Consider the following 22,905-nt stretch of genomic DNA (forward strand, 5'->3'; position numbering starts at 1 on the left):
GCTGCCTCTGGCTTGTGCTTGCCATTTGGAATGAGGCTTGAGGAAGCCTAGGGGGCCAGCGCATGGGGGGCCAGGGAGGGGTGGAGGAGAGATGGGTGCTCAGGTCGGGGTGCAGGAGATCTGGCCCCCCGATTCCACCCACCGCCTTGCTGCACAGCCCCCGCCTCTGCCTGTGGCTGGCCTCCAGCCTGTCTGTACGTGGAACCCCGTCCAGCTCTGACACTCTAGCTCTCTCTGATTTTCTGCGGCTGTCTCTGTCTCCGGGCCTCCTTTGCCGGCCGTCTTGCTGTCCTGCAGTGTTCACACTGCCCCACAGCGCGGCCACATTTGCAGAGCGCTTCTGGCACCCGAGGGCTTCCCTGGTGGCTCAGCTGGCAAATAATCTGCCTGCAATGCAGGAGACCAAGGTTCGATCCCTGGGTCGGGAGGATCCCCTGGAGAAGGGAATGGCAACCCATTCCAGTATCCTTGCCTGGAAAATCCCATGGACAGAGGAGCCTGGTGGGCTACAGTCCCTCAGGCCACAAAAATTTAGACATGACTAAGTGACTAAAACTTTCTGGCACTGACGTGGTGCTGGGTTCAAGGACTTGGTGAGCTTATTACCTGTTCATTGAACCTCACTCTTCTGTACCAAGTGAATGGCACCATTTTCTGCAAGCTCAAGCCAGACACCTGGGGGTCCTAGACTTCTCCTTCTCTGCCACCTTCCAGAGCCAGATTGTACCCCCATGAGCACCCATTCTGACCCCAGGAGAGTTAATGCCTCCACCTGCTCTCTTTCCCATCCCTTCTCCAGTTGAAGCCACCATCGTCTTTCTCCTGGACAAATCCAGCCCCCCATGCTGGCCTCCCTGCCTCTTGTATTTCCCACTTTGCTTCTTCCTCCAGAGTGTCAGAGAGACCTTCAGAGCTGGCAGACTTGTCCTCACACCCCCCGATGCCCTTTCGTGATTCCTCTCCAGTAAGGGATGAGATTTTCCTCGGCATGACCTAGCTGCCCACCTTTTCTACATTGCTTTCCCCTTCCTTTCCACATTGACTTCTAAAAGGAGCTCCAAGCAGAGTTTTCTCTTAAGCTAGATGGGAAGCTGGAGCAGTGCATCCAGCCCCCTGGAGGGGATGCTCGCAGATGCTAGCAAGAGATGCTAGGAAGGACTTAGGCTTCCAGAGTGATTCCCTTGGGACCCAGCCCTCTTGGCCTCTGCCCTCTAGTCCATTCACAGCTGTTTGGATCAGGGAGTGGGTCTACCCACTTCCTGCTGGAACTTACCATCGTCACAGAGGAGCCTGGGGGCACAGCCATTGGTTTGGTGGGTGTAGTAACTCTCCTTCCCCTGCCCACCAGGTCCCACTCCAGGGAGGAGCATGACTCTCCCAGGAGACCCATGGTTGGATCACTCTCTCCATCCCCCCTCCCTTACCCTCTCAGCAGCTTCACAAGGCCCCGGGCGCTCTACATGGATCTTCATGAACACCTGGATGCTGAGAAGGGCTGCAGTCATCACAACTGTGTCACACTGAGAAGATGAATGCATGTATGCTAAGTCCCTTCAGCCGTGTCCAACTCTTTGTGACCCTGTGAACTGTAGCCCGCCAGGCTCAGGGGTAGACAACCTTCCACCAAAGTTTCTCAAACCCAGATCTCTTCACTCCTCTGTCTCCAGAGCTTAGTCTCATGTCTGGTCTGAGCTCCCATTTTCCTATTTTTCCCCTTTGTGGTCACCCCAGGTACTGGGAGAAGTGCGTCGCTATCCCCTGTGTCACACACGTACCCTCTCCAAGAGCCAGCTCCACAAACACCCCCCAAAAACCGTGCAGTCCAGGATGTGCACAGAAAAGTGCAAATCGGAGGGACTTCCTCTCTCTCATCTGCACCTGTGGGAGGTGGGAGGAGGGGGCAGGCAGACAGGAGGACTTCCTATGTGCCCTTGGAGTTGGACCCAGTCTGTGTGGAGTACAGTGTGACCTGCTCATGTGCCCTGCACTTGTGGTCATCAAATGGCTTTCCTGGGACCAGTGCAGGGCAGCAAGCAGTGCCCAGGGCATGGGGTGGGTCTGCCCATGTCCATGCCTGCTTGTTAGAGCAAGGTGAGCCATGGATCTCTGAACTCAGTGGACCCCAGCAGTGGTCCGGACTGAGTGCCAGTCCTGGTCCCAGACCATCCCTCGATCTTCATCCTGACCAAGCCTCTACCCGAGACACCGACAAAGTCCCAATGTGTCCCAGGCTGTGTCCTGGCTCCAGTCCCAGATCTGGGGCTGACCTTGGTTCCTTGACCCCAATAACTATCAGAAGAGCCCGTAGATTATCCCGGAAAGGGAGAGGGGACGATGACCATGCTGTCATGGGGACGTGGCTTGACTTCACCTCCCACTGCCTGCGATCAGGGACTAAAGGAACAGCTCTGAACGCCCAGACCAGCCACCAAAGGGCTACCCATCCTGCGTACCCTCATCCCCTTGGCACCCCCAGGATTCCCACATAGGTGTGGTGCATGAAGCCCCCAGCCCACGGCTGGCCTCCCCACTCTCTGTCTGGTAACTGGTATCTTTTCCTGGCCTGTGTGGGCAGCTTGCTGAGCACAGCTGCAGACGGGCTATATTTAGCCGGCTTTAATGAGCTCAGGGTGGCAGACGTCCGCCTTGGGAGCACTTTTCTTGCGTGCGTGTGCGTAAGCCGATGCTTGGCATGGTCCATTTGTGTGTGTGTGTGTGTGCACGCAGGGAAACGTGTGCCCATGCATTTGTGAGTGTGCAACCCTGTGTGTGTCAAAGCACCGATGCAGTCATTTACGCGAGGCTCCGTGTGCTGTTTCTGCTTTGCCTGGGACGTGTGCAGCTTCTGACACACAGAGGGGCACAAAACGGGAACAAATGATTAGTTCATTCATCTGCTTGTTTGAAAAATATTTAATGAGCCTCTTTTATATGCCAGGACCTTAATAGTCTCTGGGGATAAAATGGCACAAAAACAAACCCAGTTCCAGCCTTGAAGGACCTTACAGTCTGCTGGGTGTTGGAGGAGGGAAAGACAAGTGAAATAACCACAAAACTGAAAGTATAAGGATTAGTCCCAGGAAACAGAAAGCCATGTGCTTTTGGGAGGAAGAGAGTGAGAAGGGAAGACCCCCTGGAGGAGGGAACACTGAGGTTTCTGTAGGGGCTATCTGGGCACAGAGGGTGAGAGGTTGAGTCCAGACACAGAGAACAGGATGTGCAAAGGCCCTGTGGCAAGAGGGGCAGGAGATGCTTGAACACAGCCAAAAGGCTGCTGTGGTTGAGCTCAGAGAGGGTGAGATGAGTGGTGGAGAGGTAGGTGGAGATGGGGCCTGCAGGAGGACTACACAGGCTGTGGTCAAGGATGGGGGAAGCTGCAGGAGAGGACAGTGGGGGCTGACGTGACAAGATTTCTGTAGGGCAGTTAGAGTCTAGTCATGATTCTGTCGGGGGTTTCCAGCAGGAAAAGGAAGGCTCTCAAGCAGCGTGACTGGAGGAGAGTCTAGTGGGTGGGACTTCATTCTCTGGTTGAGGAAACCCATGGGGCAGAGGACGATGCCCTGGGCCTCTCCCAGCTCTGAAGGTCACTGTGTGGAAAGTCCTCACCCCCAATCCCGCAGAGCCTGGCCTTGAGGAGAGGGGCCTTGGAGGGACGGCCTGTGGTGATCTGGCGGGAGGGAGCCTCATTGGCGAGTGGGGAGGGGGAAGCTGGAGGGGAACTTGGAGCCCGTACTGCACCGTCCACTGACTTACTTGTGAAAGAACCACCCCTTCCTTTATTTTTTTTTAAAGCTGTTTGAGTATCGAGACAGGGATGTTTATTTGTTTTTCTAGAAGCCACTTTGTAATTTTGACTCTGCAGACCCACCCAGCCGGACTGGCGAGACAGCCCCACTCTGTGATTCCAGGGGTTTCCCTTTCCTCCTCTTCCTGCCCTGGTTCCAAGGCCCCCAGGGCTCTTCCCCACCGCCCTGGCAGGGGAACAGCGTGTGGGTACACATGTGTGTGCTGGAGCTCTCTGTCCACACTCATGGCCTCTGTGGGGCTCCAAGCCCCAGCCCCTTCTGTCCTGATCTGTGGCTCCTGGCTTAGGGGCCAGGCTCCTTGTGGCACAGGGTCGTCAGACCCCCTCAGATCATTCTCTATCTTCCTGGACTTGCAACAGCCCCCCAAGTTGGGTGGGCACACCTGCTAGGTCTGCCTTCTCCCCTCAGCCTGGGGCAGGGGGTGGTGATCTCTTTTTAGTCTCCAGGAACCTCTGTCTCCTCAAATCCCTTTCTCCTGAGAACAAAAGGGCTTTTGGAAACAAGAGCTGGGAAGCTCTGCCACAAAGCTCCCCAGAGGCAAAGAAGCTGGAGTGGGGAGAACACACAAATTGGTATCTCAGAAAAAAAGCAAAAAAAAAAAAAAAACAAAAACCCAAAACACCCTGCTCTGTGCCCTTTGAAAAGAATTCTTATTTTCAATCTGTCTCTAGAGTAGACAGCACACAGACATGGTATAAAATGTAAAATTCTAAAGGAACAAAGGTAACGAGAGTGTCTCCCTCTTTCCAGAAGCCACGATTGTGACTACGTTCTTCTAGAACATTCCAGAGATATTCTCTGCAAACACGAGCATCTCCATGAATATTCATTTACATATAGCTTTATATATACCCCACACAGATGGTAGCATCCGGTGCCTTCCACTCTGCACCTTACTTTTCTCAGACGATAACGTATCGGGAGTATTTGACTATTGAATACATCGAGGGAGCATCCTTCTTAGTTTCACTGTGGCCTGCTTTATTGAACCGGGCCCCTGTTGGTGGGCACATAGGTTGCTTTCCTTTTTTTCTTTTTTCTTCTTTTTTTTTTTTTGGCTGAGCTACGTGGCTTCTGTGATCTCAGTTTCCCGATCAGGGATCGAACTCATGCCCCCTGCCATGGAAGTGTGGAGCCCTAACCTACTGGACCATCAGGGAATTCCCACAGAGGTTGCTTTCTGTCTCTTGTCCATACCATAAAGACTGTGATGATGGTTAGTGTTGTACCCACGTCATCTTGCACATGGACTTGGAATTGCTGGGTCTAGGGCATTCTGTGTCTGGAATGATGACCTTGCTGCACTGACCTCCACAGAGGTTGAACTGGTTTTCGATTTCACCAGCAATGAGTTGTTAGTTTCTGTTGCACAACCAAGTGAATCAGCTACACGTGTACATCTATCCCTTCTCTTTTGGATTTCCTTCCCATGTAGATCATGGCAGAGAACTGAGTAGAGAGGTCCCTGAGCTATGCAGTTGCCTCTCATTAGTTATCTGTTTTATACATAGACCAGTAGTGTGTGGGGCTTCCCCCGTGGCTCAGTGGTAAAGAATCTGCCTGCAATGCGGGAGTCGCAAGGAATGTGGTTTCGATCGCTGGGTCAGGAAGATGATCCCTTGGAGGAGTGCATGGCTACCCACTCCAGTGTTTTTGCATGGAGAATCCCATGGACAGAGGAGCCTGGTGGGCTATAGTCCATAGCATCGCAAAGAGTCAGACGCCACGGAAGCGACTGAACACGCGTGCGTGCACCAATAGTATGTATATGTCAATCCCAACCTCACAATTCATCCCACCCCTTTCTTTCCCTCCTTCATGTCCATACATTTGCTCTCTACTTCTGTGTCTCTATTTCTGTTTTGTAAATAATCTCATACGCACCATTTTTCTAGACTCCACATATAGGCATTAATGAATGGTATTTTTCTGACTTCACTCTGTATGAAGGGATTACCGTGGGGGAGTGTGCTGTTGGGTTCCTTTGCTGGCTTGACGGGGGTCCGTTAGAGAGTAGGACCCAAAAGTTCCGGCAGGATTCCGCTCCTGATCACAGCCTCGCTCCTCTTTTCCTCCCTGCCAGGGGTTGCTCTGCAGGCATACTGTGGTGTGTAGGCATTCAAGCATTTTATTTATTTATTTTATTTTTGATTGTGCTGGGTCTTTTTTGCTGCATGTGAGCTTTCTCTAGTAGTGGCGAGCAAGGGCTCTTCTTTTATTTATTTATTTGGCTGTTCCAGTTTTAGTTGTGACATGTGGGATCTAGTCCCCTGACCAGGGATCAAACTCGGGCTCTCTGCATTGGGAGCATGGAGTCTTCCCTGGGTCAGCAGGGAAGTCCCAGGGCTATTCTTCATTGCGTTGCACAGGCGTCTCATTATGGTGGCTTCTCTTGTCATTAGGCTTGGGCTCTAGAGCACTGGCTCAGTAATTGTGGCTTTCAGGCTTAATTGCTCAGCAGCATACGGAATCTTCCTGGATCAGGGATCGTACCTGTGTCCGCCTCATTGGCAGGCAAATTCCTATCCACTGCACCAAGCAGGAAAGTCCATGTGGAGGCATTTAAAAGACTGACAAGAACACCCCTTTCTTACCCTCTCCTTTGGGGGTGATGCTTCAGGAGGATGAAAGAGCCTTTGCTGGGTGACCTGAGTTTATATCCGCACCCTTTCACTTAACCTCTCCAAACCTCAGTTTTCTCATCTGTAAAATGGGCAGAACACCTCAGGATGAATGTGACGTTTGCCTGAATGAGGACTAGAAACTTAAGACACATTTGAGGAAGACCGTGTTTATTGTAGGAGAGTCCCCAGGAGAGAAGATGCCAAGCTCTTCTAGCATTGCTGTGTAGTGGCAGGAAGGGCTCTTAGGTTGTATGTCTGCAACCTTCCCTGGGCCCGATTCAAGATGGCCACACTGGTTTCCCCCAGGGGAGCGGCTCCTCAGAGCTATCCTCAAGCTCCCTTGCTGTGGCCAAAAGTGTGTTTTCAAGATTTAGGATCTGGGACCCAGACCCTAGAGAGGGTCAGGCCTTGGTGGAGACCAGTATCCCTGGAGGTTTGGCCTCATTCTCCAGTTGAATCCATGCTGACTTGATGGGGCTTCTGACCCTGAAAGGGTTGAGAAGTCACAGGAGGGGCCCTGACCTCTAGATCCCCCACTCCTGGATGAACAGTCCTTATCAGCACCCCTGCTGAGTGACCACTTACACTCTTACTTGTACAACCTCCTGAAGGGCAGGCAGCGTCCTGCCTTTGGGTCACTCTTGAACTGTTAAACATGTCCTTAGTTGTGCTGATTTGGAACTTTCCAAAAACTATCCCCACCCCCATTCATCCCACACCTTTGCTTCCATGACCCAAACACAGCTCAGCTGGGATTGCAGGCAGCCACTGTGTCCTATGAAGCCTGTTCTTCCCCAGGCTGGGCTTCATTCCTTAACTTTCCTTCCCAGTTATTGGGCTCCAAACATGTCCTCAAAGTGGCCTGAGCTGCAGAGACAAAACAGGGATGACCCCTCCTCATTCCAAAGTCTCTAGTGTGTGCAGCCTCAGAGGCTGACTACCTTTAGGGGGTCCCATTACCCTCGCTCAAACTGTTTGCAGCCTTTGGTCACGAGACTGGGCTTGGTCACATGACATAGATCTTTGTTGTGTGACCTGGCCTTGATCATGTGACCCTCAAGTACTAAAGATCCTCGAAGTCACCTGCTGTATATCTGATTCATCTTGGTACTTTCAGCCCTGACACAGGTTTGGGCAATAACCAGTGGAAGAGGAACTGGCAAGTGATATCAAGTTGAATTTTTAACTCAAATGCAGGATGGTGACTCACTCATCGGCTTTCCCATTTGTTCCTTCCTTCCATAACATTTCTTTTCCTTTTTGCGTTCCCTCATCTGCTCTTGGCTCCCAGAGGGCAGAGCACTTCATTTTGTTTTGTCTGTAGTATTTGCATTTAGTAGAATCAGGAGCTGTATGATAGCGTGTTGAAAACGTCCTTATTGTAAATATGACACATACTTGTACTGCATTCATTTGATGTATTCATAAATAGTATTAAACTAAAAGAAACGAGTTTGCTAGAGGAAAATTGGAAAACAGAGAAAAGTAGAAAGTTAAAAAAAAATCACACATTGTCCCACCATCCAGAGAAAACCACTTATAAACATTCTGTGTTTTCTTCCACTATCAGGCCTCTAACCCTTCATCCCACCCCTCCACCTAGATTGCTATTTTGCATAAAGCCCAAGACTGGGGCACCAGGGAGGAGGGTGGCTGCAGTTTGAACCCCTTGCTTGCTGCTGAATGAAGCTCTAGATATTCCCAGACATTTCTAGACCTAGCTCCTGTCTCCCACATCAGAGTGGGACAGCCAAGCCACTGGGCTCATCCAGAAAAACGTGTGTGTGTGTGTGTGTTTGCCCATGCGTGTGCTTCAACATGCTCTAAAGGATTAGATATTTTTGCAGGCATGTCTCAGAACTTGCCATGTGGTCTCAAGCTGGGCCTAGTTCTGTTCAGTTGACCCTGGGGGGTGACTTAAGAGAGAGAGAGGGCGACTGTCAGGGCTGGTAGAAGGAGGGTAAAATTCAGTGGTCAGCTTTAGCCTGAGGGCACTGCCAGCATCTACTCCTTGTGGGTCCCCACTGGCGGGTGGGGAGATGGAGATGGACTCTTCGGCCAACCCGGGTGACGCTCTGCTTAGGGTGCCGAGCACGTGGGTGATGACCTTGGCTTTTGTCTCGAGAGCCGTGCGGCACATTGGTAATTAGAAGGGATGATCACGATTCGTGCCTTTCCAAGGTTGTGATTAAGCAAAAATAGCCTCTATTCTTCAACCGGCAGGAGGAGCCATGGTGAGCTGGGTGGGCCACTGGTCCGGGTGCCAGCGCTGGCAAGGGCGCCGAGCATAGGCTTAGCAGTAGCTGGCTTGCCTCAGAGCTCATCACAAAACATCGTCACAAAAACAGCTGTGGGCTCACCCCGCCCCAAATCTGGGCGCGGCAGGGACCCAGCCTGAGTAAGGCCTTGCAAACAGAAATGAACAGGAAGTGGGAAGAAACAGGCAGCCTGACAATGAGGTCCTGGGGCCCCTGGCATGTGGCTTCCCAACACCCAGGAACCCCTGCCGCCAGCTGTTGTCACCAGTGGCTCTGGGGCAGCCACTAGGGGCAGAGTGATAAGGCCCAGGCCAGACTGCTCTAGAATTCCCAGAGGTTCCCTGATAGCACTCCTCTGGAGACTTCCACGGAACGAACCTCCCAGTGGATGATGCTCCCTTGATCCTGATTTCTCCTAGGGGGCTGATGGCATAGAGATGTCTCCTAGGTCATGTGCACCCTGGGATCTTCACTCGCAGTAAGTTTTCACAAAAATGCCATGCTAGTTCCTGACCACTGATAAGCCGTGCTCTCCAGTGGTCCATAGTCTGATGAGGAAATAGACAAGTAATCTCACAGCAACAAGCCAGGCCCCACCAGGCACACTGTGAGATAACCATCTCTGAGTAGATCTCAGAAAGCTTTCCAGAGGTGGTGACAATTGAGTGAGGTCTTGAAAGTTAGGTAGGAGTTTGCTGGTCTGCAGAGGAGGAAGGCCTTACCAGACAGAGGGCTTAGGATGAGCAAAGGTGTGGAAGAGTGACAGCTGTGTCTTTGGGTGATTCAGAGCCAGTGACCTCAATCACTGTGGTAGGAATGTCTGGTTCTCAGAGTAGCAGAACCCTTGTGGGCAAGATACCAGCAGATGGGTACTAGACTGCCTTTCAGCTTGTCTGCAGAGGCCTCTTCTAAGACTAGAGATGGGGAAATCCTGCTCCGGTTAGTCAGCTCTCAAGGGGCCAGAATCCCGATCTGGCAGGCAAAGTTTCCCCTCCTCCCCTCTCCTAGAGCAAAGCATCTCTGACTTTTGTGCACTAAAAGGAAGCAAGTCTCCGTCTTCAAACAGCCTGGGGGGTCAGACTCTTCCCCTCAGCTAGAGAAGGGGTGAGGGATGGTGAGGGCAACCCTGCTGGTCTCTTGCCTCCTCTGAGCCAGGAACTGCCTCAGCATTGTTTGTGTCCAGGGCTCAGCATAGATTTGATGCCCAGAGCATCATGTGGGCCCCAAGGGAGCTGACCACAGGAAGATCAAGGATGCAGGTGCTCTGGTCTGTGTAATCAGCGAGGGTACAGGATGCAGTCCCCACCTAACAGAGGGCATGGTGCCCAGGAGATGGCAGGACCCTCATGTCTTCCCTGCAACTTATTTATAGCCTCGCTATGATAATTTGTGGCAATCACAGTATTTAATTCTATAATCACACTGCAAGCAGGCATCCAGCCCAGTGAGACTGGGGAGCCTGCCAGGTCTCAGGGAGGGACTTGGGGGCAGGGCAGGAGCGTGGAGGCGGTGATGTCCCCATCAGCTTCTGGCCCCATTGTGTCAGCTGTGGCCCTGGCCCTGTGCCCCGCCCCCCACCCACCCTGATGCACTCTGGATCACAGTAATAATAATAAACAGCTACTAACACTTATATAGCACGTACCACGTTCCAGGCCCTGTCCTAAGCACTTTGTATATATGGGTTCCTTTATCCTCATCATCCACTCTATAAGGTAGCTTCTATTATTATGCCCATGTTCCAGATGAGGAAACTGAGGCACAGAACTCACAGATGGTAAGAGCCTACCAGCTCTTACCAGAGCTGGGGACTTCCCTTGTGGTCCAATGGTTAAGAATCCACCTTCCAATGAAGGGCACATGGGTTCAGTCGCTGGTCAGGGAACCCAGATCCCATGTACTGTGGGGCAACTTAGCCCGAGTGCCACAACTATTGAACCTGTGAGCTCTAGAGCCCACGTTTCATAAGAGAAGCCTGTGTGCTGCATCAAAGATCTGGTGCAGCCAAGCAAATAAATAAATTGGGAAAAAGAAAAAAAAAAAGAGCCTACATTTGTATTTAGGCATTCTGGCTCCAAAGTCCATGGTCCCAACTAGGTCTCTCCCAGCCCCAGAAGTGAGGGGTTTTCCAGGCTTCCTGCCCATGACCTCAGCTCTGCCCAGCTCCCAGTTCCTCCTGGTCCACCTGCCCCAGAGCCGCATGCACGAGGATGCATGCACTATGAAACATGGTCCCTTCATTCTGGGGAAGTGACAGCCCATGTCCTTTCTTGGGGTTTCCCACAAGCAGACTTTTTTTTTCCACTTATTTTTATTAGTTGGAGGCTAATTACTTTACAATAATGCAGACAGTTTCAAGTGCAGTGGGAAGAGGTCTTGGGGACTTTGGTCTTCAAGGTGTCACTTAACATTTTGTGCTCCTGTTTTTTTCTCCTGCAGAAAGGAGATTGTCATAACTGCCTCATTGGGAAGCTGTGGAGTTCAGGGGGATGGGAGAGGAACCACTTTGTCAAACATTGTCTTCCACTAAGTGTGGGGCAGCTCGCTCAGTCTTAATAAGTGTGTGGTTTGGGGCAAGTGACCTTGGTTGTTGGAGCCTCAGTCTTCTCATCTGTACAATGGGGCTAATAAGAAGTGGCCCACAGCTCAGAGGCTAACTGTGGGGGCTATATGAGATGGTACCTGTAAAGCTCATAATGCCTGGGACATAATATGTGCTCAATAAAAATGCGTCCTTTACTGATGTCTTTTATTATGATCCTATCCTAAAGACGGGGTGCAGGCCTCTTTTAGCCAAGCCCAGGGCAAGGTCTACAGGATGTTAGAAATAAGGCAGAAGAGCCTGAGCCACTGAAGGAGCCTGAGTAAGCGCCGGGCAGAGTCCAGCCTCAAAACAAGTTTTTTTTCTTCCTCCTTCAAGGCAACCCCCTCCATCATCGGGGAAACGATTTCCTGTCTGTGTGGGCAGAAGCTCCAAGCTCATAAAGCAGTTACCTTTAGACCAGAGTTGTGTCCGAGAGGACACAATATTTCAGAAATGCACTTCCCGGCTGAGCAAAGCTTCTCACTTGGAATTCTTTGCAGACGCGCCCTCCCCTGGGGCCAGAAGCAGCTGAGATGTTGACTCAGAAACGTGTTGGCCAGGGCTCTCACCCCCACTCACCACAGGGTTGCCTGCAAAGCCCCTGGGAAGGCTGCTCCCCAGATGTGACTCCTAGTGGGTGCTGTGGGCTCGCGATAGGGGGTAGGGGGCGGAGTGGTAAGGAGAGAGGGCCATCCTGTCTAGGACCTGCTGCTTTAGTGGTGAGTGAGTTCCCAGTCATTGGAGGCAAACAAGTGGCTCACAGTCCAACCGTGTGGTTCAGCCACACAGAGGAAACAGTACCCTTCTCATGGGGAGAAAGGAGAGGCGGTGAGGATTTCTCTGTGGCTGGCATCACTGGATGGGCTGTGAGGGAGCCATTGGATGTATTAAAGGCCTCTCGCCACCTGAGAGTCCAGTGCAGTGGCTTTCAGAAATGTGGGTGTTAGATCAGACAAACTGTTCTGTAAGGGGTCAGATAGTCCTTTGCTGGCTGTAAGGACTCTGTGATGACCAGTTAACTCTGTCACTGTGGCACAGGCAGCCACAGACAACACGTAAATGAAAGAGCCGGCTGTGCCCCAATAAAACTTTATTTACAAAAACAGACGGTGGGCCAGACTTGGTCCACAGCTGTCGTGTCCGGAGTCCTGCACGTATGTAGAAGAACAGGAGCTCAGGCAGGGCGGGATGCTCAGAAGTGCTTCCTGGAGGAGGAGGTGGCCGCTGAGAGAAGCAAGGAAAATTCCTGGCAGTGGTTGGCCCCGAAGCTCGTGAGTGACAGCATGCATGGTTCCAGATGCTGGCTTTGCCTCTTGGAGGCTCCACCTCCCCAGCACCGGGGTCCCATCATTTAAGGCTTTGCAGTCACTTTGAACGCTTCAAGCAGATCTTTAAAAAATAGTTTATCCAGCTCTTCTAGTTATTTTTCAGAGAATGCTTGGCTCAAGTTTCCATCCATATCTGGGAATCACGAGATGACACTTATCCTGCTGCTGAAGTTACTGGGGAGGAAGAAAGAGCAGGAGAGTTCCCTTCTGGGACACCCCTCCTGGCCTCAGGGACCTCATGTCCGGCCTCACTGCTGGCCTCCCTTTCCCGAGGAGGAGAAAGGTTTTAGGTTGTGTTGATGTAGGAGGTGGGGGGCTGGGCAGCGTGGCCCTTCTAAGCTCCAGATGCTATCATTCCAGTTCTCCTGGGAGCCCAGGCCATGGGCCAGCCAGGGCCCGGGAAGTGTCCAGTCTCTGTGAGGGAGGCCTGGAGATGCTGAGTCCTCCATTCCTTGCCCTACAGGAGAATTGTACCGGGTTTCCTTGAGAAGACAGAGGTTCCCAGCCCAAGGAAGCATCGAGATCCATGAAGACAATGAGGTGGGTTTCTGGGGCTGTCTGGGCCGCCTCTGGGGTCAACAAGTTGGGAAGAGTCCCTAGCCGGTAGACAGGCCACCCCAGCTCCTCACTGGACTTTCTGTGTGACCTGGTGCTGGCCTCTGTCCCTCTTTGGGCTTCCCTGGTAAAGAAGCCACCTGCCAATGCAGGAGACAGGGTTTCGATCTCTGGGTCGGGAAGATCCCCTGGAGAAGGAAATGGCAATCCATGCCAGTATTCTTGCCTGGAGAATCCCATGGACAGAGGAGTCTGGTGGGCTACAGTCCATGGGGTCACAGAAGAGTCAGATATGCTTGAGCGACCAAACACACACGGTCCTTTGGGCTTCCAGCCCCCGTACAAATAGGAAGAGTCTTTTGGGACTCATCCCACACTGACACGGAGCGGCTTGCCCTCCTGGCAGCACTCTGAACGCACAGGAGGTGCCATCAGAGTCCCCTGTGTGTGTGTGATTCTCTGTGTGCCCCCTGCCTTCCCCGCCCACCCCACCCCACTGCCTGTCTCTCTCTCTATCCTGACTGATGTCCCCCTCAGGAAGGCTGCCCGCAGCGCTCCTGCAAGACGCACGTCCTCCTGCTGGTGCTTCACGGGGGGAATGTCCTGGACACGGGCTCGGGGGACCCATCCTGCAAGGTGGCTGACATCCACACCTTCAGCTCCGTGCTGGAGAAGGTCACGCGCGCCCACTTCCCCGCGGCCTTGGGCCACATCCTCGTCAAATTCGTCCCCTGTCCTGCCATCTGCTCCGAGGCTTTCTCGCTTGTCTCCAAGTGAGTTCCTTTCTGCTTCTTTTGGCTGGCTGGATTGGTTGGGGTTGCCTAAGCAGAGGGGCTGCCCCTGCCACATGGGCAGGTGGGTGCCTGCCAAGGCCTCCCTGGGGTGTCAGATCCTGACTGACCATGAGCATCGCCGGAGGGAAGTGGTCAGCAGGAGTCTAAAGAGATTAACACGCACCGAACCCTCCTCCGCCCAGGGCTGGGTGGTGCTGGTGCCCTGTGATAGATAGCTCAGACTCCCTTGCCGTGCTCAGCATGCCCTGGTCTTGTTGGCCTGGATAATGAAGCTGAGGCATTGAGAGGTTAAGCAGTTTCCTCCAGGGTTACGCAGCCCAGGGACCCAGGAGTCAAAGCCAGGCAGACACGCAGTCAGAGCCAGTAGAGGTGTGTGCCCTGATAGAGGTGGCACATGGCATTGTGGACACTCAGAGAGAAGGCCAGGGAGGCTTCCTGGAGGAGGTGGTTTTTGGGCGTGCTTTGAGAGTAGTGTAACCTGGTGAGGGGCGTGGGCTCTTCAGTCATCCTGAGCTTGAGTTCCAGCCGTGTAACCAGGGTTGGGGGTAGGGTGGGAAGGGCAGGAAGTTGTTTAACCTCTCCCTGTCTGTTTCCTCATCTGTAAAGTGGGGATGATCATGGTATATCCACCATGTCTCAGAGTTTTTGTGAGGATTCGGTGCTAGTATGTGTGAAGCACTCGGTAGGCCTCAGGGATTGGCTGTGGCTCGCGTCACCATCCTCATTGGAGCACTGTCCATCGGTGGACAGTGGGCCGGGGCGGGAGAAGGGAACCCCGCTGGTTGGGAGTGAGGCAGTGTGCTCTCAGGGCCTTGGCTCCTCACCCAAACCTGCCCTGGAACCTCTGCAGGACAGACGGAGAAACCAGGGGCCCGCAGGACCTGGGGCCCTGTGGGAGATTCTGTCCATTGATCCGGGAGCCCAGTGCTCCCCAGATGCCCTCCCTGTTGAAGGGGGTGCCTGCAGCCAGTTGGGAGCCCTGGATGCACCTACAGAGCAGTGTCTAATGTGTCCCTGATGCCCCTGGGGACAGAGGTAGGACGGGTGGTGGATGGCTGGGATTGGAGCTGGGAACTTTCTGTAGTGCGGTGAGAGGGAGGCCAGTGTGCCGCTTTCCTGGGCTTTACCCCCTTTCACAGCCTCTGCAAAGAGGAGCCCTCTTGGGGAGGGTAGAAAGGGACCCTGCAGCCTGGTGTCAACTCCCTGGGGGGTGGAGCAGGGGCAAAGGAGAGGGGCTCAGCTCCGCTGGTTGGGGTGGGAGCACGGGGAGGATGTGCAGGGGTCTCACACGTCCCCTCTGAGGGAGAAAGGAAAGTCTCCTCTGCTTCTAGAGTCATCTGTGTTCCCAGAGCACGGGCTGGTCAGATCTCTATCAGAGTTGCAAGGAAGGAGATTAGCTCAGGAAGGAAACAGCATTTCCCCAACGTGGTTAATGGCCCAGATCCCGGGTGTGATTTTTGTTAAACTGCTAGGCGGTAGGCCTCCCCTTGGGGCGTCAGAATCCAGAGGGGAGGAGCCCTGGAATCTGTATCCTGATTCCCTCTGCGCTTTGGCTCTGCAGCAAGTTTGGGAAGCTGGGCTGAATGAAGGCTCTGTCTGTCACACTCCAACAGTCGGAGTTAATTGTGTTCCTTCACAATCAATCTCAGTCCCCCAGCAACCCCCTCGCCCCCAGGACATCTGACCTCCAGAGCTGGGTCACCCAGCCCAGGCCTGATCTCCAGGAAGACAAATGGCCCGTGAACACTGGAGGGGCCAGCAAGTGGGAGCCCAGCGCTCCCCCAGGCAGCATCTTGCCTGGGCCATCAATCAGCCCTAATCACTGCTGGGAGGGAGCTCTTTCTCAGATAATTAAAATCTCTCCGGCTGCAATTGAGGGCTGTTTCCTCTAATTTGTGTTTTTTGGAGATGAGGAATGGCTGTTAGTCTGGTCTTGTGCAGCAGGAGATCTTTGTCACCTGCCCAGGGTGCCCTGCACCCTGTCACCTTCCGCAATTTCTATCAGATTCCTGTTGGGTTCAGTGTTGGGTCCTTGGTCAGCCTGAGCTTGGACTCTGGGAGAAGGGCAGGCTCTAGGGAGGGGGTGTACAGTTGCCCCCTCTGCTGAACCTCTGAGCCAACTGGGCCTGATGCCCCTGGGGTCAGAGGTAGGATGGGTGAGGGTGCAGGCAGGCACAGGCTACTGGGAGCTGGTCCCAGATGAAGCTGAGCTGCCCAGAGAGGGGGAGGCAGAGAAGTGAGGGAGCCCATGAAGGGGCCGACAGTCAGTCCATTTGTTGGGGGATGCTGCAGGACAGGCTCTCTCAGTCCTTTCTGGGGTCACAGACCTTTCTGCAAAGCTCATGAAGGCTCTGGATCCCCTTCCCAGAAAGACAGATGTGATACCATACACGCAGCCTCATGGCTGGTGTGTGAGCCCTATGCTTGGCACACCCTCTCTCCTCTTTCTAGCTTCCCTAAAGACTTCCTTGAGTCATGGATCAAACCCCACCTCCTCCAGGAAGTCTGCCATGATGCCATAGTCCCACCCCCTTTTGGCCACCAGGTGGCGCTAGTGGTAAAGAACCCATCTGCCAATGTAGGAGACATAAGAGATGTGGGTTTGATTCCTGGTTGGGGAAGATACCCTGGAGGAGGGCATGGCAACCCACTCCAGTATTCTTGCCCAGAGAATCCCATGGGCAGAGGAGCCTGGCAGGCAACAGTCCATAGGGTCGCAAAGAGTCGGACACGACTGAACCAACTTAGCATGCATGGATATGGGATCTTAGTTCCCCACCAGGCATTGAACTCTGCAGTGGAAGCATGAAGTCTTAACCACTGGACCACTGGGGAAGTCCTGACATACCCCCATTCTGATCCACACCAGTGGCCTCCTCATAACTGGTGTGTCCTTTGAGGCTGCGAAGAAAAGTGCAGAGAGCACTGCTGTCGTGGGAGACTCCAGGGGCCACATCATGGCTGGGACGGGATGGACACACGGGGGAGTCATCACAGGCTAGCCACGCCCCCCACCCTGGGACACGTTGCTGGTGCTCTGTCTCCTGCCTGGGTCCCCCTGAAGAGCCCCCGACCCCAGGGCCCATTTTCTGGTCAGTGTGTGCTCTCTTTCGCCCCGTCCACAACTCCAAGCCCCACCCTCCTGCCTGGTCCCAGGTGGACTTACCTTGGCCTCCTGTCTGCAGCCTGAACCCCTTCAGCCACGACGCAGGCTGTCTCAGCAACAGCCAGGACCACGTCCCTCTGGCCGCCCTGCCCTTGTTGGCCATCTCCTCCCCACAGTACCAGGATGCGGTTGCCACCGTCATCGAGCGAGCCAACCAGGTTTACGCGGAGTTCCTCAAATCCCCCGATGGGATTGGCTTCAGTGGGCAGGTAGGACAGCCTGCCCTCACCTCCCTGACCTGGTCCCTGCCGGGAGAGAGGCTGGGACCTGCCGGAGAGAGCTAGATCAGGCTGCTCTGCAGCCCTAGCTTCTGACGTCCTGAGTGGCTTTTGAGATCTTTGGGTCTGTCCTCATTTTACAGATAGGAAAACTGAAGCCAGCCCCTCCCTGAGTTCTGATTTTCAGCTCATGCTGATCCGTGGCCAAATCCGACCCTGACTGTAGCCTGGTTCCCATCCTCAAGCTGACCCTCCCGTCCCCCTGTTGGGACGCTCAGGGTCTCCCTGGGACAGGCTCCTGTTCCCCCGTGGACCGGCTGCCTGCACTCTGGCTGGGTGTGGGGCGAGGGGGCGGCGGTGGGCAGGCCTGCAGTCCCAGCTCTGCCTTCTGCAGGTGTGCCTCATCGGGGACTGTGTGGGGGGCCTCCTGGCCTTCGATGCCATCTGCTACAGCGCGGGGCCCACGGGTGACAGCCCTGGCAGCAGCAGCCGGAAGGGGAGCTTCAGCAGCACCCAGGTGCGGGCCCAATGGTGGGGTGGGGGAGGGGGTGTCCTCGGGAGCCCCCCCAGGGAGCAGGGCCTCTCGTGGGGGAGCAGTGTTAGCCCTGGTTGGTGCTGTGACATCCAGGTTACCAAGTGTTCACAGTCCTGCAAGAGTGGTGGGAGATTACTATCACAGGTGAGGAAACTGAAGCCCGGAGAAGGCTCTTTTAGCATTAGGTCCCCAGAGAGCTCTCCAGAGTCCCACTGGATTGCTGAGACCTTTGCTTTTTTTTTTATTTTGTAATTTTAAAAAGTTGATATTTTGTATTTTCATTTTTTAAATTCAGTTCAAGAAATTTTCTGGGTTTATTTTGGCCGTGTGGCAGTAGGATCTTAGTTCCCCAACCAGGGATCGAACCGGTGCTCCCTGCAGTGGAAGCGCAGAGTCTTAACCACTGGGAGGTCAGGAAAGTTCCTCCAGTCAGCCCTTTGGACTTAGGGGACAGCCCTGTGCCTAAAATTCCACCATTTTTTGGTGTTGTGGCTCCCATGCTCCTTTTGGAAGAAGTACTGCCTCTCGCATCTTAGGAGAAGGGGGTCCATTTTTCCTGGGTCCCCAGAGTGACCGCAGCGCCCTCCTGTCCTCTGCTCGGCCCCCAAGGACGCCCCGGTGGTGGTGGAGGAGGAGTGCAGCCTGGCCGGCAGCAAGCGGCTCAGCAAGAGCAGCATCGACGTCTCCAGCGCCTTGGAGGATGAAGAGCCCAAGCGGCCATTGCCACGGAAGCAGAGCGACTCCTCCACCTATGACTGCGAGGCCATCACCCAGCATCACGCCTTCCTATCAAGGTAGCCGCTCCCTGTGCCTGCCCCGCTGCCTTCCAGCACTGCGTCCTCGGCCCAGAGTCATCTGGGAGGCCTGTGACCAGTCATATGCCCCAGGCTCTTCTATGGGGGGGCCCAGGGACCAGCACTGGAGTGCTAGAACTGAGGCCACTCCCCACGGACCCTGCACACAGACCTGGGACTCTGCACGCTGTGCCTGCCAACCCCACCCGCTCAGCTTGCAGAGAGATGAGACAGGTGGTCTCACCAAGGGGGTGGATGCTGCCCAGCCTACTTCACTGATGGTTTTAAGAATCTGGTGAAAGAACAGAAATAGGTGGGTTTTGTATTTCTTAGTATTATGTTCTTGGTATTTCTCAGATGGGCCAGCAAAGGCCAGGTAGGTCAGGAACTTTCCGTGGTTCACACAACCAGTTACTGGAGAACCGGGGTCTCCCAGGGTCCGGCATCCAGTAAATTGGGGTATAGTTTCTTTACAACGTTGTGTTAGATTCTGCCGTAAGCAATGCACTTGTATTCAAAGACCAGTCAGGTCCCTCCATGGAACTGCCCACTGTTTAACTTTCTAGAAGGAGCATGTTAATGGACACTGGTTATATGAATTTGTTGTTGTTCAGTCTTTCCGACTCTTTCCGACCCCAAGGACTGTGCAGCACGCCAAGCTTTCCTATCCTTCACCATCTCCCGGGGTTTGCCCAAACTCACATCCATTGAGTGATGCCATCCAACCATTTCTTCAGGATTCATATGAGTATTTCTTCAGGATTCATATGAGTACTGAACATAAGTCCAAGTGAGAAGGAATGCCTCTTTTCCTTTCCCCCTTCTCCTCAGTTCTCTCCTCCCATCCTCCTTCCTCCCTTTCTACCCAAATGGGAAGTAGGACCAGGTCATCACGACATTTGGAAAATGTGTCCTCTCACCACTGCTAACACTTTGGAGTATTAATTCCTTTCAGTATGTTTTTAACATGCTTTGCTTGTGAAAGTGAAAGTGTTAGTTGCTCAGTCATGTCTGAGAGCTCAGTCATGTCTTTGTGATCCCATGGACTGTAGCCTGCCAGGCTTCTCTGTCCATGGGATTCTCCAGGCAAGAATACTAGAGTGGGTTGCCATTTCCTTCTGCAGGGGATTTTCCTGACCCAGGGATTGAATCCAGATCTCCTGCATTAATGGCAATTTCTTTACTGTCTGAGCCACCAGGGAAGATTTGCCTGTAGGTTTACTTAGAGAAAAAAGAAACAAAACTCTTACATTATGATCTTTCACCATATAATGAAAAATACTGATAAATATTCTTAATAATGTTTTATTAAGTGAATGGATGATATCTTGCACAGTCCCAGTAACTGGACACTTTGGCTTTTTTCCAATTCTTTACGATTATAAACAGCAGTCCGGAAACATCTTTGTGCATAAATGTTTAGGTATGTATTAGGGCTATTTTATTCAGATGGGTTCCTGGAGGAGGAATTATTAGGTCAAAGGCTCTGCATATTTAAATCTCCAACTATTCAAAGGCCCTCTGAAAGATTATTCTTGAGAGAAGTAGCTACATTTCAAGTCAGGTTGCAGGGTAAAATCATAACATTTCTGGTTCATCCTTGAAAAATCCTGTAAGAAAGCCCCACATTTGGAGAATGACGTGAAGTTGGAGGCTCTCAGTCGCTGGTCCAGTGCAGCTAGCTCTTCCCTCTGGTGTAGGGACAGATGGCTGTTTCTCTGGCAATTAAGTAGTTGGTATGTGTTTAGGGACCACGCTGTACATGAAATATGAATTGTTAAACAGCAGGGTCGTCATCCTCCCTGCAAGATGCTCACATTGCAAGAGGCAGAGGGTGTGCGGGGATTCAGATTCAACTGCCCAGACCCTCGCCCACAGGCGATGGGGGACTGGCACACATTACTAAGGTTATTTCTAAAATCCCCTTTTTCCTCCAACTTGCGTATTTTGGTGGAATTTGCATTCCATTAATGGATTCATGGGGCTTCCCAGGTGGCTCAGTGGTAAAGGATCCGCCTGCAATGCAGGAGACGCAGGTTCAGTCTCTGGTTTGGGAAGATCCCCTGGAGAAGGAAAAGGCAACTCACTCCAGCATTCTTGCCTGGGAAATCCCGTGGACAGAGGATCCTGGTGGGCTACAGTCCATGGGGTCGCAAAAGAGTCGGCTGGGACTTAACGACTACAACAATAACAAAAATGTATTCATAGATCTTATGCCACTGGATTTTCTGAAACCCTGAGTGGTACCTAAATGCAGCTGAAAGTTTCCGGAGGTCCCCAGTTTTCCTGCCTATTTTTGGCAGCCTGCTCTGGGTCTGCACATCAACTTGAGCTCTTTGAGGCAACGGGTGCCTGGGGTGGGAACTATTGGAATTTTGTGTGGCTCGTGTGTTTCTCTTTAAGCTCAGTTTCCTCTGAGCTGGAGGGGAGGAAAGACCAAGCTGTTTGCATCTGTGTCTGCGGGTTGCCTAGAACATGTTACCATGAAAGCCCTCATCCTGGCAGGACCGATATCACCCAGCTGTCTGGCCAGGCTGGGCTTCTCTGCTGGACAGGGCAGGAATTCTCAGTGTGGCCATCATAAGACTAGCACGATGGGGCAGGAGGTTTAGGTTTTCAGGTGCTCAGTCCATTTTAAGGAAGACAGTTTTATTGGATCACAGTCACGTGGGTTTATTCACGTATCATCCAAGTGCCATGCAGCAGTGTGAAGTAGATGTGATGGAGGCAATATGGACCCCAAAGTATGGAATATTTACCATCTGGCCCTTTACAGGAAAAGTTGGCTGACTCCTGCCTTAGCCAAATGTTGGCCATGCCTTGGTGGCAGATGCTGAGATGGTCACCAATTTGTGTTGGTGATCAGGCAAGTGGGTCGCGGGTCGAGCCCTGTCGCAGAGATAGAGGGCTGGGTGCTGAAACTCAGATGTCAGTCTGCCCTGCTAGGTGCTCACTCCCTCAGGCTTGTTGTTGTTCAGTCGCTAAGTCATGTCCAACTCTTTGTGACCCCATGGACTGCAGCACACCAGGCTTCCCTGTCCTTTACCTTCATCTCCCAGAGTTTGTGCAAACCCATGTCCACTGAGTCGGTGATGCCATCCAACCATCTCATCTTCTGTCGCCCCCTTCTCCTCCTGCCCTCAGTCTTGCCCAGAATCAGGGTCTTTTCCAATGAGCTGGCTCTTTGCATCAGGTAGCCAAAGTATTGGAGCTTCAGCATCAGTCCTTCCAATGAATAGTCAGGGTTGACTTCCTTTGGGATTAACTGGTTTGATCTCCTTGTTTTCTGAGGAACTCTCAAGAGTCTTCTCCAGCACCACAGTTCAAAAGCATCGATTCTTCAGTGCTCAGCTTTCTGTAAGCTCAGTCCTCCCCTAACCTGCACTCCCCTATCTTCCTCCCTGGGCCAGCATCCACTCCAATGTGCTGAAGGATGAAGCCGAGTCCCCAGCGGCTGGGGGCCCCCAGGTCCCCGAGGTCAGCCTGGGCCGCTTGGATTTTGAGGTGTCCGACTTCTTCCTCTTTGGCTCGCCCCTGGGCCTGGTCCTGGCCATGCGGAGGACGGTGCTGCCCGGACTGGATGGTGGGTGTGATGCTCGCTGGGGCCTGAGATGCCTTTGGGTCACTAGGCCACTGTGTCAGGGCCTGGAACTGGGGAGAGTTGGGGTGGGGAGGACCAGAGAATTGGGGGTAGATGGAAAGAGAGGTGAGGAAGAAGAAGAAAGGGGCGGGGGCAGGAGGGAGAGTGGGGCAACTTCCCCAATGGATTTCACTCCCTATCACAGGCCCCATTGCCAGGCTGTCATGCTCTCTGGGAAGAGAAACCCTACTGTACCCTCCCGCTCCTTCCCCAGTGCCCAGGTAGGCCCCCTGCAGCCAGGTCGGTCTTACTGCCACCTGCAGATCTGGCCCCTCCACCTCAGCGCCCCTGCTCTCAAGGTCCCCACAGCCTTGAATGCCCATCCCTCATTCCTCTGAAATACTCCCAGAGGTGATTTGCCCCAGAAGATGGTTTAGCAATGACTCTGAGGATATAGGAGGCTGGAGGCCCCTCAGAGCACAATGGATCAGGGATCCTCCAAATTCTTTTGTCCCAAAGCTTACCAACAACCTGCCCTACGGCTGTTGATCGCAGATACAAAGTCGGGGGTGGAGGGGCTCTGATAGAAGTAGGGGAAACAGGCAGAATCCCACAGCTGCTGTTAACGTTGCTAAGGAAACCTAGGGCTCCCGGGATGCTGGA

General features: G+C 53.2%; 1 protein-coding gene across 3 annotated transcripts in view; it reads left to right on the plus strand.

Annotated features, from left to right (window-relative positions):
- Positions 1-22,905, plus strand: part of PITPNM3 (PITPNM family member 3) — a 97,978-nt gene that overhangs the window by 59,688 nt on the left and 15,385 nt on the right. For all 3 annotated transcript variants that reach the window (XM_043903483.1, XM_043903481.1, XM_043903482.1), the window contains 6 exons: positions 13,064-13,140; positions 13,693-13,928; positions 17,135-17,324; positions 17,728-17,850; positions 18,478-18,662; positions 22,073-22,245. In XM_043903483.1, the coding sequence (XP_043759418.1) occupies positions 13,064-13,140; positions 13,693-13,928; positions 17,135-17,324; positions 17,728-17,850; positions 18,478-18,662; positions 22,073-22,245 (984 nt within the window). The remainder of the gene's footprint in view (positions 1-13,063; positions 13,141-13,692; positions 13,929-17,134; positions 17,325-17,727; positions 17,851-18,477; positions 18,663-22,072; positions 22,246-22,905) is intronic.

Source organism: Cervus elaphus, chromosome 5, assembly GCF_910594005.1.
Source record: "Cervus elaphus chromosome 5, mCerEla1.1, whole genome shotgun sequence".
Taxonomy (NCBI): domain Eukaryota; kingdom Metazoa; phylum Chordata; class Mammalia; order Artiodactyla; family Cervidae; genus Cervus; species Cervus elaphus.